Source organism: Leucopleurus acutus, assembly GCF_964270905.1.
Source record: "Leucopleurus acutus genome assembly, chromosome: 7".
Classification (NCBI taxonomy): domain Eukaryota; kingdom Metazoa; phylum Chordata; class Mammalia; order Artiodactyla; family Delphinidae; genus Leucopleurus; species Leucopleurus acutus.
Genome location: NC_139150.1, coordinates 15,189,853 through 15,207,540, shown reverse-complemented (window position 1 = coordinate 15,207,540; position 17,688 = coordinate 15,189,853). Strand labels below are relative to the sequence as shown.

Sequence of the window (17,688 nt, the reverse complement as noted above, 5' to 3'; positions counted from 1 at the left end):
CATCCTGAGGCTAGATAATGATGCTTTGAAGACAAAGACCCCTTCGCTTGTATCTTTAAGTGTCTTACAGTGTCTGGCATAGGACGGGAGACCAGGTAGTCAGTAAACATTTATGGAATTGCACAGAAGCCAGCAGAGTTCACTGCTCAAGCTGATTTTGTGCTTTTCTTTTTTCGCTCCCTCTCTCCCTTCCTCTTTTCTTTCCTCCCTCCCTCCCTGCTTCCTTCCCTCCTTTGCAATGAGAGGTGATTTCCATCACATTGCAGTTTGTAGTTTAGGCAGGTAATCTGAACACCTTAGATCATCCTGCCTCAGGGGCAGGTAGAATAGCATAGATGTTAAGGGAAAGGACTCTGCCAGGGTTTGAATCCTGCCTCTTATTTGATGTATAATCTTCAGCGAGTCAATTAACATCTCTGGATCTTAAACTTCCCCATTCATAACATGGGATGAGTTGATGCTGCCAGGTGAGTTGTCATGATGATTAAATGAGGTGAAAGTGTGTAGGACAGTGCCCGGGGCCAGAGAAATGCCTTAGAGTGTTACCTTGAACCTAAACTCAGCCCCATTCTCTTCCTGATGAGTTTAATTCCAAGTTCACCCTGCTTGCAGAGCCCCCTTTCACAGAGCACTCAAGAGTTTACACAGTGCTGGCAGACATACCATCTCAGGTGAGCCAGACAGAGACCCTCTGAGGCAGGAAGAAGAAATTATGCTGCCTGTTTCACAGATGAGAAAACCAAGGTTCAGAAAGTCTAGTAATAGTGACCAAACTCAAAGCCCACTTCCCAGTCTTTCCGCCTTTTTAACTGCAAAACATAAGGACATCCTGGTAGCGAAACAATCCACAGGAAACTTCTCTGTGGGTCCCGCCTTTCCTCGACCTGTCTAGCTGAAGTACTATGGTCTGACTCTAGGGCCAGCTCCTGCACAAGCTAAAAGAAATCCACCACAGTATCCCTGGGACCCCCCAAATTACCTAATATGTGATGGAAACCCAGTCAGGTTGGGTGTTGCATTCCCCATTGGCAGGTGTGGTCTGGAATTAATCCTGCTACCATCATCCCAACAAGCACTGACCCTTGGGGGCGGGATGGGTCTTATTTATCTTAATGCTTCCAGAGCCCCACACAGAGTAAGTTCTCAGGAACTCCTTCCTAAGTTGACCTGCACTGAACCTGACCTCTTCTCTGTACTTACAGGGGCTGTGTCTGGTGTGTCTGCCTGGGCTCCGGAGCTGATTCCAGGTTCTACAACTGGTGCCGTTTCTTGAATCTCAGCACGCTACATTAGGGTCTATAAAACTCTACTCCTGGTCTGTCATCACCCACATGACCTTGAGGGGCTCACCCTGCCTGTGACATCATCCTACACTCAAGCCAACGTGCCCCAACCCAGCGCAGCCGCCTCTCCTGCTTCTGCTCGCCTCCTAGAGCCTGCACAGGGCTCCTGACCGCCACACCCACCCATGGAGTCAGCAAGACCCTTCCAATCCTGCTGCTTATCTGCCCTGTGACCTTGGACAAGTTAATTTAATTCCGTCTCTGCCTCGTCAGTTTCCTTACCTATAAAACAAATCCAATCGCATCCACTTCATAGAGATAATGTGAAGATTAGATGAAAAAAATATACGTCATCATTATCATCCACACTCTGACTCACTGAATATTACTGTGGGCTAAGCAATTTGTATGCAAAATCAGTGCCTGGTAAAAATAAGAAAAATAGCTTAACACGTATTGAGTGTTTTCTGTGTGCCAGGCCCTGTTCTAAACAGTTTATGTGGGTTCAAGCATTTAATCCTCAGAACAACCTTATGAGCTTGGCACTGTTATTAGCCTCATTTTATAGATGAGAAAATTGAGGCTCAAAGGTGGTAGTGACTTCCCCAGGGTTATAAGGTGAGCAGGCAATAAATCTGGGATTTGAACCCAGGCAGTCTGACTCCAGAATCTTTATACATAGCCAGCTCTATTGCCTATTATAATAGCTGCTCAGTTAAGTGTTTGTTATTGCTCTGTGATTGTGATTATTATTATCATTCATCTTATTTGCCCTACATATAGGATAGTCACCTCTACCTCCAATTATACTCAATTTATCCTGTGGTGCTTAAACTCCAAAAAGATTCCCTCTGCCCCCAGTGACCCACACCCCCCAGCATTCACCTGCTTGAATCTGGGCTGGGCTTTTGGCCAATAGAATATGGTGGAAGTGATACTCTCTGACTTCCAAAGCTAAGCTGTAAGAAGCCTTACCGTTTCCTCTTAGTCTCAGGAGGCTGTCGTGTTTCAAGAAGCCCAGGCCACCTGGAGAGGGTACGTGTAGAGCCAGCATCCTGCCAGTCCTGGGAGTGAGCCATCCTGGATGTCCAGTCAAGGCCCCCTGTGACCCCAGCCCCAGCCAACCTGAGGGAGCCCCAGCTGTGCCCAGTCAGTCTACAGAATCCTGAGAGTTGATAGTAAGTGTCGTTTTGAGCCCAGAAACCTTGGGTGAATTGTTTGGCAACAACTGATAAGCAGAACCCCCCTTTTGCCGTCCAGCTCAATATTAAAGTTCCAGTATGCCTTCAAACCAATTATCTATATTTGACTTCTCACTAGATTTTATAGGTAAACACGTCTTTGAAGTAACAGTAAAATAATATTTATTGCCCTTGGGTACATTATTAAACTGTCTGTGCCTCAGTTCCCTTATCTGTAGAGTAGAAATAGTAAGGCAGTAAGAGTACCTAGTCTGTAACGTTGCAGTGAGGGGGGAAGTGAGTTAATTCACATGAGATGCTTAGAACAGTGCCTGATCTTTAGAATCCATATACAGGTGTCCCCTGCTTTTCAAAAGTCTGCTTTATGCCACTTCGCTTTTACAAAAGACCTTACAAGAGACATGTTTTCACTAACCTAAAGAAATCCAAAGATTTTAGCTTTTATGAAAAAAGGCAATTGCTTCTTTGCTTTATGGCATTTCAGCTTATGAAAGGTTTCACAGAAAAGCTCTATTTTCGGATAGTGGGGGAAACCCGCACTCAGTGACAACTCTCTATTCACTGAGTCAGGCTTTTTGAATTTTAAAATCTTAATCCTCATACTTAATCTGAAGGCTAGCGCAATTATCCCACGTTGCAAATGAGGTACGTAAAGCCCCGTGGCTAGCAAACGGAGCCAGGATTTGGGTCCAGTCCGTGTGCTGCTAAAGACCCGGGCTCTTTCCCTCTCCCACCCCTGCCCAACAATGCCACCCTTCTTGACACAAGTGATGGCATCTGCTTGGTGGACTCAGCCCCCATGGAGCCCAGGACACAGACAAACCGCAGCAGAGCAAGTGGTTCATTTGCAAATTCCAGCTTGCTCAGCTCAGGTGGCCCAAGGTCCCCAGTGTTAGCACCTCTGTCTGACACTGCTTCGTGGCAGGGAGGTGCCCTGCCTGCTGGTGTGAGAGACGCTCATTAAAGCCTCTGGTTCAGATGGCAGGAAGCAGCCCACAGCCAGCAAGGAGGTTCAGTTCTCCTGGGAAGGCTTCAGACGAATCCGCACAGCTGCATTTCTATGTCCCCTGCCCACCCCAGTATCCAATACATACTAAATGAATATAATTGAGTGACATGCCAAAGTGGAATTCCAGGCACCCTCTCCAGGTGAGTGAAGGAGGGATGTAATGATTAGGGCAAGTTTTCTTATCTCAGGAGGAGAGATGACAACACTGCGAGTTCTTTCTTTGCAGGTCCCAGCGGTGGCAGGGTATTTCTAGCTGTCTGTGCCTTGCAGAGGAAGAGCAAATTACAGATGTGGACAGGTTTTGCCCTCAGAATAGTGAGGCGACCTGCTCAAGGTCCACAGCTTGCTAAGGTTAGGGTGCAGTCTCATCCAACCCCCGATTCTGTCCCTCCTTCCTCCCTTCTAAGGCCTGTCCAGCTCCTCTCTCCTCTGGAGGCCTCCTGAGCCTTCCCTAGACCCAGTGTGCTCAATGGTGCTCTATACTCTGTGCCCTGGGCACTCTGCTCACCTTTAATCAATGTGTCTTCCCTGTGTCTTTGGGCTTCTGGACTTTCCACTTCATTCTCTGGAGTGACAACCAGCAACACTGACAGGTGCTTTTGTTTAAAGTCTGGTAATGGTTAAGTGTGAACTCTTTTGCCCAGGTGCACAGCCAGTGTGGTCAGCCTGGGGATGCACTATTTCTCCACTTAGGGATCTGATCAAAAGCCACCTCTTGTGGTGTCTAGGCTCAATTATATCCCCCCAAAATCCATACAGTCAAGTCGTCACCCACAGTATCTCCGAATGTGACTCTATTTGGAGATAAGGTCTTTAAAGAGGTAATTAAGTTAAAATGAGGTCATTGAGGTGAGCCCTATCCCAATAGGACTGGTGTCCTTATAAGAAAGGAGGATTAGGACACAGATACACAGAAAGAAAAGGCCCTGTGAAGACACAGGGAGAAGATGTCTAGCTACAAGCCAAGGAGAGAGGCCTCAGGAATGACCAATACCTCAGTCTCAGACTTCCAGGCACCAGAACTGGGAAAAAATGCATTTCTGTTGTTTAAACCACTCAGTCAGTGGTAGTTAGCTGTGGCGGCCCTAGCAAGCTAATATATGTGGGGAGTTCTTCCCGACTGCCAACAGATCTCCTCCTCACTCCCCCTTTAAGAGACATCTTTCACGGCACTGTCACCGCGTTCACTTCCGAATCTCCCCCAGTGCCTGATGCAGGTCACTTGACCTGATGCTCAGTGGGTCTAAATGGAATCCACTTCAGACCCTCACTCATGGTGGCAGTTTGGGCAATTGTCACAGATGACAAGGGAGCTATTTTGTGACTGGGCCCCTTTCCTAGTCCCTGGCTCTGCAGCATTTCAACAAGTAAGCCACTGCCGGCCGAAATTCCATTTGTTTCACAATGATCACAAGGTAGATGAAAAGAAAGGGGCTCCAAGTTGGGGGGAATGGGGAGAACAGAGATGAGCATGGACGAGCGCAAAAGGAGAAGGTTTTATTATGGGAAATAGAAGAAAATCTGCTGACTAATGTGTGGGTTTTAGGTTAATGGGAACTTAAAATAAGGGGCCCTCCATATTGGCTGGTGTAATCAGCAAAGACTTCCTGAAGGAGGCAGCATTTGATCTGAGTCTAGAAAATCGAGAGGAAAATGAGTGCTTGGGTGAGGGTGGTTGGTATAGAGGAGGACTTTTTTTAAAAGTTCGGTGCTTTTTAAATTTTGAGTGCATGTGGAGCAGGGTGATTAAGAACACAGTACTTAGAGTCAAGGAGTCGGGGTATCTTGTCTCTCGTTCTTATATCAGCATCATTGACTTTTGGGGCCAGATCACTGTTGTGGGGACTGCAGTAGCACTCACATGTGTTATGACACTCAGAAATGTTCCCTGGAGACAAAGCCACCTCCATTGAGAACTACTGACTTACATTGCTGTTTTGGACCAATTCCTTGCCCTCTCTGAGCTTCAGTTTTCTAATCTGTACAATGCGGGTAGCAATTGTGGATAAAATACGTGACAGACACAGAATCTGTTAAGTGAAGGTGACTTAGCCTCAGTCTTTTTAAGAGTGGATCTATTTTCATTGAATAAAGTTGAGTGTGGAATCCCCAAACATGAAACAGATGAACGCATCAGCGCTCTGGCAGACGCAGGGTGGACAGACCCAAGCCTGCTTTCCTGCTCTTCCATGATGCCTTCATGGAAACCCTGGAGACACAAATACAGAAAACCCCCAGATGTAGCTCATGAACGCCCTGGGAGAGTGGAGTCTGAGAGACTTGGATTTGAATTCTCGCTCCTTCTCTGTGGGTCCCTGAGAAAGTTGATAAACCCTAGGTGCTATGAGGGCATGAGCCCTGTCTGGCTTGTTCACCCCTGTGCTCTCCATCATTCTTCAGAATACCTGGTACATCGCGAGCAGGGCTGGGACTAGGGTGAGGCCAGCGAGGCAGGCAGGCATTTGAGGAGGCGCTCCCTCCCAGGTGAGGACCCTGTCCTCGCATGACCGGGGGAGGGAGTGCTTCCTTCACGGTAGGTGCCTCCTTTGCTTCACTCTACTCCAGCCCCTGAGCAAAGGCCCTCAGTCAATAAATTGTTTGATTCATCAGTTAACCCAGTTTCTTCACCGTTAAGATGGGGATGCTAAAATCTGCTTTGCCAAGTAATTTTCAAGTTAGGTAATACATTTAAGCAACCAGAAAAATGTCACGTAGCAGTCAGGGCTACTGCTAACTTCCTTCACCTGTCAGATGGCTCAGACAGACTATAGGGGCTGGAAGTTCAGGGTATTTTCAGGAAACAGAAATCCAGTGCAGCCAGAGCCAGTAGGGGAGAAGCCAGAGACAATCGAGAAAACTGTGGGTCAGGACCATGCAAGGCCACGAGCTGCAGATACATCTTCCGTAGTACATGTGCCCCCGCACCAGGTCTGAGCCTGTGGAGGTGGCAGGTGGGCCAGCACTTACCTCTCTCTAGGCAGCTGGTGGTTGGGATTGTGGCGGCAGCGGACGCTGAGGCCGAAGAGCTTGCGGGCAGTGCGCTGGATCTTCTGCCTCTGGGCCTCCGTGGCGCTCTGCAGGAGCTTGTAGCGGTTCTGCAGGTCCCAGTCGTTGCCCCAGTGCTGATGGATGCTCCCAATGGTCAGGAAGTGGTTGCTAGGGAGACGCTTCATGAACGATTTAAACTCATCTAGCAAGAGACAAAGGCCAAGAAGGCGGGCTGAGCATGACACAGCCCCCACCTGAGGCGCAAGTGCTTAGCCCCGTCCACAAGCAAAGCAGGCGCACGATAAAGCCAACTTGTTGGTGGCCTGCAAACATGGAGCTAGCCTGCTCCACTCCCAGCACGCAGTGAAGAGGCCCCTGTGTTTTCACTGACGGGTCTTTTACTTTGCTACCGCAGGAGGGAACCTGCATCCCGCATCCTTGCTTCAGACAGGGCCGCCCCAACTTCTGTCATTTGAATGCCAACTTTATGACATTCACTTGTACTTATATTTACTTGTACTTATCTTTGAATCAATTAAAACAGATTTTTATCCAATCCAAGTAGAGAATCACTATCAGATGCCCTCGGGAGAACGGGAGCTATAAAAATAAAGCTGTAAAAATAAATATAATGAAAATGGTATTAATAAATTCTAGCCAAATGCTGTGGCCTGCTAAATGACTGAACCCCTGTGCCTGCTCTCACTTTGAAATTTAGGGAAGGAGCAGGTGATAGATGTGAAAGGATATTAGCAGCAACTGAGACATTCTCTTTGATGTAATCGTCAGGATCGACAGAGAACTGACATCGATCACCCTCCCCACTGTGTGCCCCACTCTCACTAGAAGCTGCATGTGTGGACCACCTTACATCAAGTCACATTTTGGGAAACTCCAGATGGGGACGAACTCTTGGGTCTCCTGGGTGAAGATTTCTGCCTCAGTTTGTGATGCTGAGTTTCAGTGTGTCAGCATGTGCTACAAGGTGACACAGCCTTAGAAGAAATTATCTAGGTCAGCTTTCTTGTTCTACATTTGGAGAAACTGAAGCCTCGAGTGGGAATATCATTTTCTGAAGGTAGAACAGTCCATGAGTAACAAGAGACAGGACTAAAACCTGAGCTGTTGTTTTCTGATCTAATACCTCCTACTCAATCCCCCACTCAACTATTGGGAAAGTTAAAAAATTAAGGGGTTGATCATTTTGCAGGAAAAACAGGCTAAATGGTTGGGATATCTATCTATCATCTATCTGTCATCTATCTATCTAGCTATCTAGCTATCTAGCTATCATCTGTCTATAGATATCTGAAGCTTGATACTTTCCATAAAACCTACAAGGGAATTTCAGGTATATTAGGCATTCTTTTTTTTCTAAAAAATGCCTGCTAAGCTCTCGATAAGCACCAGGGTCAGTCTTAAACATCTACAATATATAAGTGATTTTATAGCAAACATACGAGGTGGGTGCTTTTAGTGCCCCCTTTTATAGAAAGTAAGACACAGAGAAGTTAATTAACTTGCCAAGGTCACACAGCCAGCAAATGGTAGAATTAGAACTCTAGACTGGCTCCGAATCTTATGCTCTTATGTAGCATATTACACTTACTCTCAACACATAAAGAGGATCAGTGAATTGAGAGGAAAAAAACTATATATTTTTTAATATATTAATATCTTTTCTGTTAAGGTGCTGAAACAGGAGTCTCTGACTCCTCAGGAACCTTGTTATAGACTGTTAGACATGCACGAGTTCAGACTGATTCCTGACCCTTGGATGGCTGTATAAGCATTATTTTCTCAATGCCTCAGTTTCCCCACCTGTCAGTAAGAGCATCGAATTCAAATCTTGAGAGACGCTGTCTGCCTAAATAGTTTTCGATATCCAGAAGGTGCTGAGTGGACGGCTGTGTAAGATTGGGCGGATACACACGACGGTGCTGGTGGATTTACTCAGTGGGCTGGCTGGGGGCAGGGGACTGGCCCTAATGACGCTGCTGCTCTGGCCAGTCCAGCTCTCCCCGCCACACAGCTCATCCTGCAGAAGGCTCTGTTGACCTCGGAGGAGATAACAGTCCTTTCAAAGAACCAGAATTTGGGTCAGATACGAACACCTAATTAAAAAGTGAAAATGATTTCATTTTCTTGACTAAAAGTAGAAGGGTTCCCTCCCAATAAAGGAGGCATAGACCCCCATTTATGTGTGTAAACTAGGTCCTATGTGACCACTAACTCTCGAGCCTTGAAGGAATCAATGGCTTTGACCTTTGGCCAGTCGTTAATTCCTCCAAATTACTTGGGGCTGAGTCCTTAAGGTCATGGGTTGCAAAGGAAAAGGAGGAAAGTGTACATGTACGAGCCACATACACGCGTGGATGGATGGCTTTGTTTTCATGGGTACAAACATTTCAAATGGATGAGTGCAGGATATCTAGAGGAAAGGTGTGCTTTTGTGGAGAGACAATCGTGACACAGAAATCATTTCTGTGGCCTTTTCAGCTTACCCTGCAGCATCTCAGCTTTCTGAATTTCCTCCCACACCCACCCAATCAAAGTGGCTTCTCTTCCTTGGGAATAAGGATTCTGTGCTAGGGATTCCTACTACTTGTGCACACAGCCTACACCCCCCTCTGCTTTTTAGCAATCAGTAGAATCTCTTTTCAAAAGCATTTTATCAAATGCTTCTTTTGTTTGAGGCCAAATAATCATCATAATACATTTCCATCATGAACCTCTCCTCTTTCATGGATTCCCAGGATTTTAAATGGACTAATGGGTGCAGGTTCCTAAGGCATCACAGCTCCACTCGATGACCCCGTGAGAGCAGAATCATGGATGCATTCTGCGCTCCCAGAACTGGTGGGAGGCCTAGAGATCACGGAAACCAGTGGTTTTCAAACACAGCGCTCTACAGCTCAGCTTTTATCTGTGGTACACAGTGGCCCCAAGGTAAGATTTTGTTTGATCAAAGGGTTTCTTGGCTAAAGATTTAAATAAATTCAAATATTAAAAACACAAACATGCCCTCTCATTTATCAGATGAGGGAACTGAGGCCTGGGGGTGAGTAAAGTAGAATTAATAAGTTACAAAAGCTGCTATGAGCAGTGGCTTTGGAATCGGGCATTCCATTACCAGCGCTGTCATTTACTAACTACGTAACCCAGGGGAAGACACTGGGTCTTGACACCCTCCCTCCTCTAGAACACAGGAATATCACTACTCACTTTAACTCAATCTATTAACGTTGTAATAGATATAAGGGATATATGGTTGTGTTAAAAACAGAAACGCTCTCTACATACGTCCATTTATTTAACAGATCCCTGAGCACATATTAAATGCCAAATATCTACTTGGCATCTCTTTTTGGAAGTCTCAAGGGTTCCCAAGCTTTTCATGTCCAAAACTGAGTACACAGTCTTCTTTCCAAACCTTCCAGGGTGTTCTGGCTCTGTGAATGGTACCAGCACCCATCAGATTGTCTAGCAAGCATACCTAAAACACATCCTTGGAGCTCACCTCAATGCCCTTCCCTTGAACTCTCAGAGTCAATCTACCATCAAGCCCTGCTAATTGTTCCTTCTAAATACCTCAGCATCTCTGCACGTTTCCCATTTTTACTACCTATACAACCCCTGTAACTCACGTGGCAACCATCTCTCTCCCAGGCGCCTCCCACTGGTCCACCTGCACTCACCCTCTGGTCTCTGCACACACTCAGGTACTGAGACTCTCCCTCGAGGCGGCCTCCCCTGACTCCCTGGCCATACTGCCCTCCAACGCCACGAGATTCGCTCACAGGAGCCCCTCGCTCCTTACATACATATGATTAGCATGTCACTATTCTCTGCAGAGTTACATGATCGGTGCCGGGATTGCCCACTAACTAGAAGCTCCACGAGGCAAAAACCCAACTTTGCACCTCACCTACTTTATGGCCTCGGGTGACTGATGTTCTTCCCCTGAAATTCATTTTTCTCAACCACAAAAACAGGAAATAGCTAAGTTACCTGAAAAGTGACTTCCAGCTATGAAAGTCTGTGAATTCGTTGGATATCTATAGCAATATCTACCTATGTATGTACATATATATAGATATATACATATCCATACTTACACATATACGTGTGTTCATTTATTTAGGGAGACAGGTACACACACGTGCACACACACACACACACACACACACACACAGACTCAGGAATCAATACAACTAGCTTTGACTCCCCTCTCCAGAGGCTTCCTATGTGCTATGACGCGTTATTCTCTCTGTCGTCTGGGTACCACAGAAGCAATACATCACAGGACCACAATCTTGATTGTGTTATTCAGTATTCCACTCGCTGGAGACTTACTGAGTGCCTACTCTCTGATGGCTGCTAGGATGGCTCTAGACCCTCCAACGTGAAAGGCTTGGGGGGTTACCGAATGCTCCCCTCAGCTATACTAATTCCAGTGAGATCATTTTCCCGACTTGACAGGGCACCATTCATGCAGTAGTAGCATCAGGCTCTCTACCTGAATTCTCCAGGTCCTTGTAAGCTTCGGCCCAAGACTTGGCCATGTTGGCCAGCGTGTACTCCATGATCTGGATGTCGGTGATGGGGCAGTTGCACTGCGGGAACTCCTCGGCACACTGGCACCTACACTGGCTGTTCTGGCACACGTATTCCCCCTCACCGTTGCACATGATGTAGCTCAAGGCTGATTGGACAAATTTCTCTTGCAGATACTGAGGGAAGATGATCTGAAGACCTGTTTGAGAATAGCAAGGAGGGGAAAAGGAAAGGTTAGAAAAGGTGTTTCATTAACAGTTTCGAGAGGTGATGCGTAGGACTCCGAAGCTGCTAGCTTGTAGTTGTAACCAAACTATCTCTGGGCCTGCCTAGATCCACACAGGGCATAATTGGCAAGGCCTCCAGTTGCCTTGCTTCTAGTTAAACTTCTCAGGTCATGACCTTGGCCATCTCTGCACTGCATACTCTATTCTGTGATATTAGGACTGAAGCTAGAGCCAGATCTGTTAATATACCTTTTCCATTTTGGGAGAAAACCCTTACTGAAAGCACAAGATTGCCGTTTATTTTTCCTTATTTCCTTCTTTTCTTTCCTTTTCCTTTCATCTAATATTTATGAACCCTATTTATGAAGCACAAGCCCTGAGCTAGGCACTAGGTCTATAGAGATAAAAAAGACACGACCTTTGCCCTTGGGGAGTTTATAATATAATCAGCAGGGGCAGACATGGACACACATCATCATAACATAGCTTTATAGACCCAGAGCACAGTCAGCCATATGAGGTAACTGGACAGCAGAAGGCTGCAAATAGCATTGCTGGGATAGCAGGGAAACGTTTGCAGAGGAGATATTTGGGCTGGTTGAAAAGTGAATAAGAGATCATTATGTAAAAAAGAACAGGAAGCGTACTCTAAAGAGAGGGGTAGCAAGAACTAAGACTTAACATGTCTGGGAGTTGCTGGTGAATGAAATGAATTTGACGGGTGGGGTTGCAGTGCTGGAGGAGAACAGGTTTTAGAAAAGGGCAGATGCCAGAGTGCAAAGGTCGTTATTATATATGCTAAGGAACTTGGACTCCATCCTGTGAATAATGGGAATACTTTGGTAGTTTCCTGGGTAAGGATGATAGAAATAGAGTTATATAATTGAACAGGACCACAGTATCACTCACACATACACATAAATATCAGTGGAGAATGGCATCAAATTAAATTAATTATCTCTTCTTTGCTTAAAAATGAAGAAGGCAAAGCCCACCAAGAGGAAATGAGTAGCTCATGGTTATAAGATGAGCGCTGTTGACCACACCTCATGATTTTTTCTCTACACTTGACTAATCAAAGTCCTAAGCCAGAGGGCCAATGATGGAGAAGGATTTATCTGGGCACGAGTACTAACTACTCTTGTACCTATGAAACGTCAGCACAGCAGGCCAGCGCCTATGGTGCCCAGAGAAAAGGACAGCTCTGGGCTAAATTAATTAATTCAAGCACTTTTGCCTGGGACATTTCTCTCCACCTCATTTGGGGCTGCCAACAGCTTTCGCCACCAGTGCGTACCGGGGTAATGGCTTTACTACCCACTGTGTAGAAGAGAACTGTGCTATTTGGATTAAAGTTTTTTCTCATCCGTGCTTCAGGGACATCCCTAATCCTACTCATCAGGGATCTTCTGAACAAACTCAGCATTTCTTTCACTCTCGACTTCAAAGTTGTGTTTCTAGATTTTTATCTTTGTTTCTCTTGCTTTCAGATTATTAAAAAAAAAAAAACGAAGCCCATCATTTCAACCTGTCTTCATATGGCAGCTAAAAAAAGACTATTTTCAGAGGGGCCTTGTGAAAAAAGAAGACTGTGCTTCCAGTATGCCTTCTGGTAGGAAATCATAACACAGTAGTTAAGAGCTGGGCATTACTAGAGTCAGGCTTCTCTACTGACTACCTAAGTCATCTCAAGTTAGTTAGTCAACCTCTCAAAGGCTCCACTTTCTCTTCTCTAAAATGGAGACACCTTTAGTACCTACATCAGAGGGTTACTGAGAGAGCTAAGTGAAATAATTCTTTAGAATTGTCTAGAACAAGTCCCTGACGCATAGCAAGCGAACACATGTGATTTATTCCTATTTTTGATGATGATGGTGACAGCGATGCCATTTCTCTGATTAAAGTTTTTTTAAAAGTTTCAACAGAAACTTCGGGATAAACAAAGGAACAATAGCTGTGAGTATCTAATCAGAAGAAGAAAATATCTAGAAGGCAGTGTTTGGGTATTTGGCGAGCTTCCACAAAAAAGTGGGGTCTAGAATTATGTGTTTGTTGAACCAGCACTGGTGGGAGGGCTATTCGGAAAGGTGGATCCTTTGTCAACATGCACAGAAGACGTTCTAACAGACAGAGCTGAACAGCCCCGGGGCGATGCTCCATCACAAGGCTGGGTGGGTGAGTGCCACCCCAATGAGCAGAGGGTCCAAATGAGTGAGTCACTGCTCAGAAGGGCTCCTGTACGGAGGGGTACGATGCAAATACCAAAAGGTAGAGCAAACCAAATCAAGCAGTAAAGTCCTTCTAAACCAAGTCTCTAATTCTTTCGGAGTATGCATTATTGAGTCACTTTATCTGTATCACCATGTTCACTTCCAAAGCAAAATTTATTTTTAGCTGATCCCAATCCCCTACAGGCATCTAAGTCTATGGATTGGGGTTAAGTTTCTGTTGCTTAAAGAAATTCTACAGACTATACTCTCAGTCCTACTTTTCTAGCTTGCTCATCATTTTCTTTCTCCCCCTTTGTAGGGGATAAAATATTCTATTCTTAGTCCCAGCCCAAAAGGAATCTGGGGAGAGCATTTTTCAAGAATTGCATTAAATCATTTCTCCATCTGGCAAGGATACAAAAGGCAGTATTACCTACCCCATGTAACGCAACTGAAAACAGATGAAGTTTGGGATTGGGGGGTTTCTGGGAACAGCTGAAACACAAAACTGGTTGCTCTTTAAAAATGGAAACCCAGAACCTGCCAAGCTGTCTCTGAGGCGGAATCTCCTGGGCAAATTTGAAAGAGAATAATGAAGACATAGCAATTAAAAAGCACTTTTCTGCAAAATGTCATTACTGTTTAAAGTTACATAACCATTTCTCCAGCAGCGGAGGTTCACATAGCAGTCACCGGCAGTGTCGTCTCCCAATGACCTGTGTCCAACAAAGAGGCCCATTGCTGAGCACCTCCTACATGGGCGCCTGAGTCCTGCCGGCTTCAATGGGAACCATAAATAATCTGGAGGGGGATTTGGCCTGGGGAACCACAGTTTGAAAGATATACAGCTGCCGGCTGGGGTGGAATCTTCTGTCCCCAGAGTTCCCAAAGATACACACACACACACACACACTCACACACACGGAAAGGAAAACTGAGAAAATGAGAGAGAGAAAAAGGCCACCCTTGGTGCCAAGCATATAAATTTGGCCTCACAAAACCCAGGAAGGCAAGAGTTGAAAGCGCCATTTGCACAGCGACTATCCCAAGCTAAACATATGGACTCTGCACCCCCAGCCCAGTCTTGTTATACTTAAAAAAAAAATCTTGTACTTTAAAATGGAATGTTCTGCTGTTCCACAGTGGGCACGATGTCGCTGTGGGAACCCCCATGTCATCTGCCTTCTCTTTTCCTGATTTCTGCCCCATCTTCCTCAGTCCCCCCTCCTGCCTGACTTCAACACGCACGTTGCACGATACCTTTTGTATTTTACGTACAGTCTCTGTGCTGTCACACGAGAGGGTATCTCTATTTCACTGACCGCGTCCTTTCTCTTCTCTCCTTATCCTCTCTTCTTTTTTTTCAGGACACACGGGCATCCTACCCTTTTTCAGTCCCTCTTTTGTGCCAGTCTTATTCTTTCTACAGTCTCTGCACTTGTCCTCCCCTGTGCCTAGAATATTCCTTTTCCAGATCTCTGCCTGGCCCCCTTGTCCTGCCATCCAGACTTGTCCAGACCACCCGAGTTAAAATGTCTCTTCTATTTGCTTCACAGAATTAGTTTCTGAATGAAATTACCTTATTCATTTGTCTTCATTTTTGTTCCATCTCCCCCATTAGACAGTGGGCTTAAGGGGGACAGCCCACTGTCTAATGGGGGAGATGGGCTTTAGGGGGACAGAGGCTTATCTGTCCACGACAAGCCCCCAGAGTGTAACTTAAGACCAAGCCCGGTGGAGGTTTCAGACTCTCATTTGTTGAATGAAAGAAGCAACCCCTTTCTCATCCCAACTGAAGAGAAAGTTGTCCCTAAAACCTTTGAGGCCATTAGAACTGAGGACATGTCCATAGTTCCACAACTACAGTAAAAGACTCAGGACTTGAATCTCGGAATTTGGACTGAATTCTGAAACACTCGCAGGTCCTTCCGCATCTCCAGTGGGTAAGTGTGGAAACTGAGACGAATGCCTGGCTTGGGGCCTCTGTGGTACCTATGGCACAGAGTGGCCTCCGGGAATGTCTTAGCCCCTCTGAAACTCAGTTTTCTTGCCTGTGAAGTTAAAAATTCCAATAACCACCTTCCAGGGCCGTTGAAAAGGGTAAATGAGGGGAGAAAAGGCATAAACAGCACTTTAGCAAACACCTGACTTTTATGGGCTGAATGTTTGTGTCCCTCCCACCCCAATTTCATATGTTGAAACCCTAACCCTGTCCCACCTTGTGATGGCATTAAGAGGTGGGGCCTTTGGAAGATGATTAGGTTTAGATGAGGTCATGAAGGTGGGGTCTGCACGATGGGATTAGTGCCCTTATAGTAAGAGGAAGAGACAGGAAGGCATGCACCCTTGCGCTCTCTCGCTCTTCCTCCCTCTCTCTCTCCCTCTCCCCCTCCTTCCCTCCTTGCCTCCCTGAGCACACACTAAGAAAAGGCCACGTGAGCACACAGTGAGAAAGCAGCTGTCTACAAGCCAGGAATGTGCCTTAATCGGACACTGAATCTGTCGGCACCTTGACCTTAGACTTCCCAGCCTCCAGAATGGTAAGAAATAATGTCTCTTGTTCAAACCACCCAATCTATGGTATTTTGTTATAATTAAGTGTTCAATAAATGTTAGGTTCCTCCATTTACACCCCATTAGAACATAATCCATTACCGGGACCAAACTTGAGCCCTTCTTGGAAAAATCCTTCTTGAGTAGCCCCATTTGGGCTAGTAGGAAACATGCCAAGAGTGCAATTTGTCTTAATAGCATTATAGTAATTATTGTAGGTGCTCATTATTATTGTTCCATTGTTTGTACTTCAATGAATTTTCCTTCCTTCCTTCCTTCTCTCCCTGCCTCCTTTCCTTCCTTCCCTTCTCTCTTCCATCTATCTTCTTCTTCTCTCCATCTCTCTTCTCTTCTTTCCACACATATTGCTTAAGCTCTACTGGGTGGCAGGCACTGTGCCACAGATACCAGGGTGAATAACGCAGGCAACTCCCTGCCCTCGCTGACCTCACAGTTAAGGAAGGAGACAGACCTGTAAACAAGCTGCTTGGATGCAGTGAGACCAGTGCTTTAGCAGAAGCACAAGACTGCTCGGGGAACACACGGGAAGAATACCTAGCCCAGCATGGAGTCGGGGTGGCCAAAGACGCTCTTCTAGAGGAAGCAGCATTTAGGCTGAGACCCAACGGATTAACAGGAGTTAGGGGAAGGGAGATCCACAGGAAGAGTGTTCTAGAAAGTGGAAACAGCATGTGCAAAGGCCTCAGGAAATATTATTCTTTCCAACTAAGAACCAACTTAGCCATCACCTTTCTTTCTGATTAAGGTTCATCTTTTTCTGTTTGTTCATTTACTTCCAAGTTCCCTAGAGAAGAACAACTTCCGGCACCTCAGAGAAGATCACAACTCTGAAGGGAAGAATGACACAGAGCAGAGATCTGTCAGCTCATTAGAGCAACAGCGCTTCTTACAACAACAAAGGTCAAGGATCCTGGTCTCTTACAGGCAGGGAGTGAACCTGAGATTCAGAAAAAGAAAAAGCGGCTCACTGTGCTTCTGAGTTTCAACCACTCGGGGGCGCTAAAGTAACAGAACTTTCAGGGTAATCTTACATTGGATCCCCGGAGACCTTTGAGGACATTGTCAATATTGCTGTTGTCAATATTGCTGTGTAAAGCAGGCACCTGGTTCAGGTGACTGTGCTCAGTGAGTTAGGGAACACTTAATGTCTGGAAAAGAGGACACTATCAACAAAAGCCAATCCAACCTTCATCCCTGACCCTGACCCTGCTCCTCTGCTGATAGGACCTCTTAGCCACTTTCTCCTTCCTTCGACAAGCAGTACCTGAGGAACTGCTGGACTAGATGTTTCCTACCTTCTAAGGACACAGAAGTGCTACCTGGAGATTCAAAACTAAAGTTCAGAATCCAAGAGACAAAAGCCTTAACTGATGATTAAAACATAAAGTTGTATGATGTCTGGTAAATAGTAGGTGTTCAATAAATATATTTCAAATATTGAATAAGCCAGTGATCTATTATGAAGATGAAAGAAAATAAGCCTGGGCATGATAATTATGGAAGACTTCGTGATGTGAGTAGGATGTGGGTAGAGTCTTGAGACACGAGCCTGGTCTCAGCAGATAAAGAAGGGCATCCCCAGCGTTCCATGGAGAAGGCATACGCTGCACAAAGTTGGGTCAGTGTGTGCATACCTTG

The 17,688-nt window shown here is 45.8% G+C and overlaps 1 protein-coding gene across 1 annotated transcript in view; it reads right to left on the bottom strand.

Moving 5' to 3' along the window:
• BRINP1 (BMP/retinoic acid inducible neural specific 1) overlaps window positions 1-17,688 on the bottom strand; it is a gene marked incomplete at both ends in the record, with an annotated part of 125,388 nt that overhangs the window by 18,143 nt on the left and 89,557 nt on the right. The window contains 2 exons of the mRNA XM_082842436.1: window positions 6,462-6,684; window positions 11,002-11,238. Coding sequence (XP_082698562.1) covers window positions 6,462-6,684; window positions 11,002-11,238 — 460 coding nt within the window. The remainder of the gene's footprint in view (window positions 1-6,461; window positions 6,685-11,001; window positions 11,239-17,688) is intronic.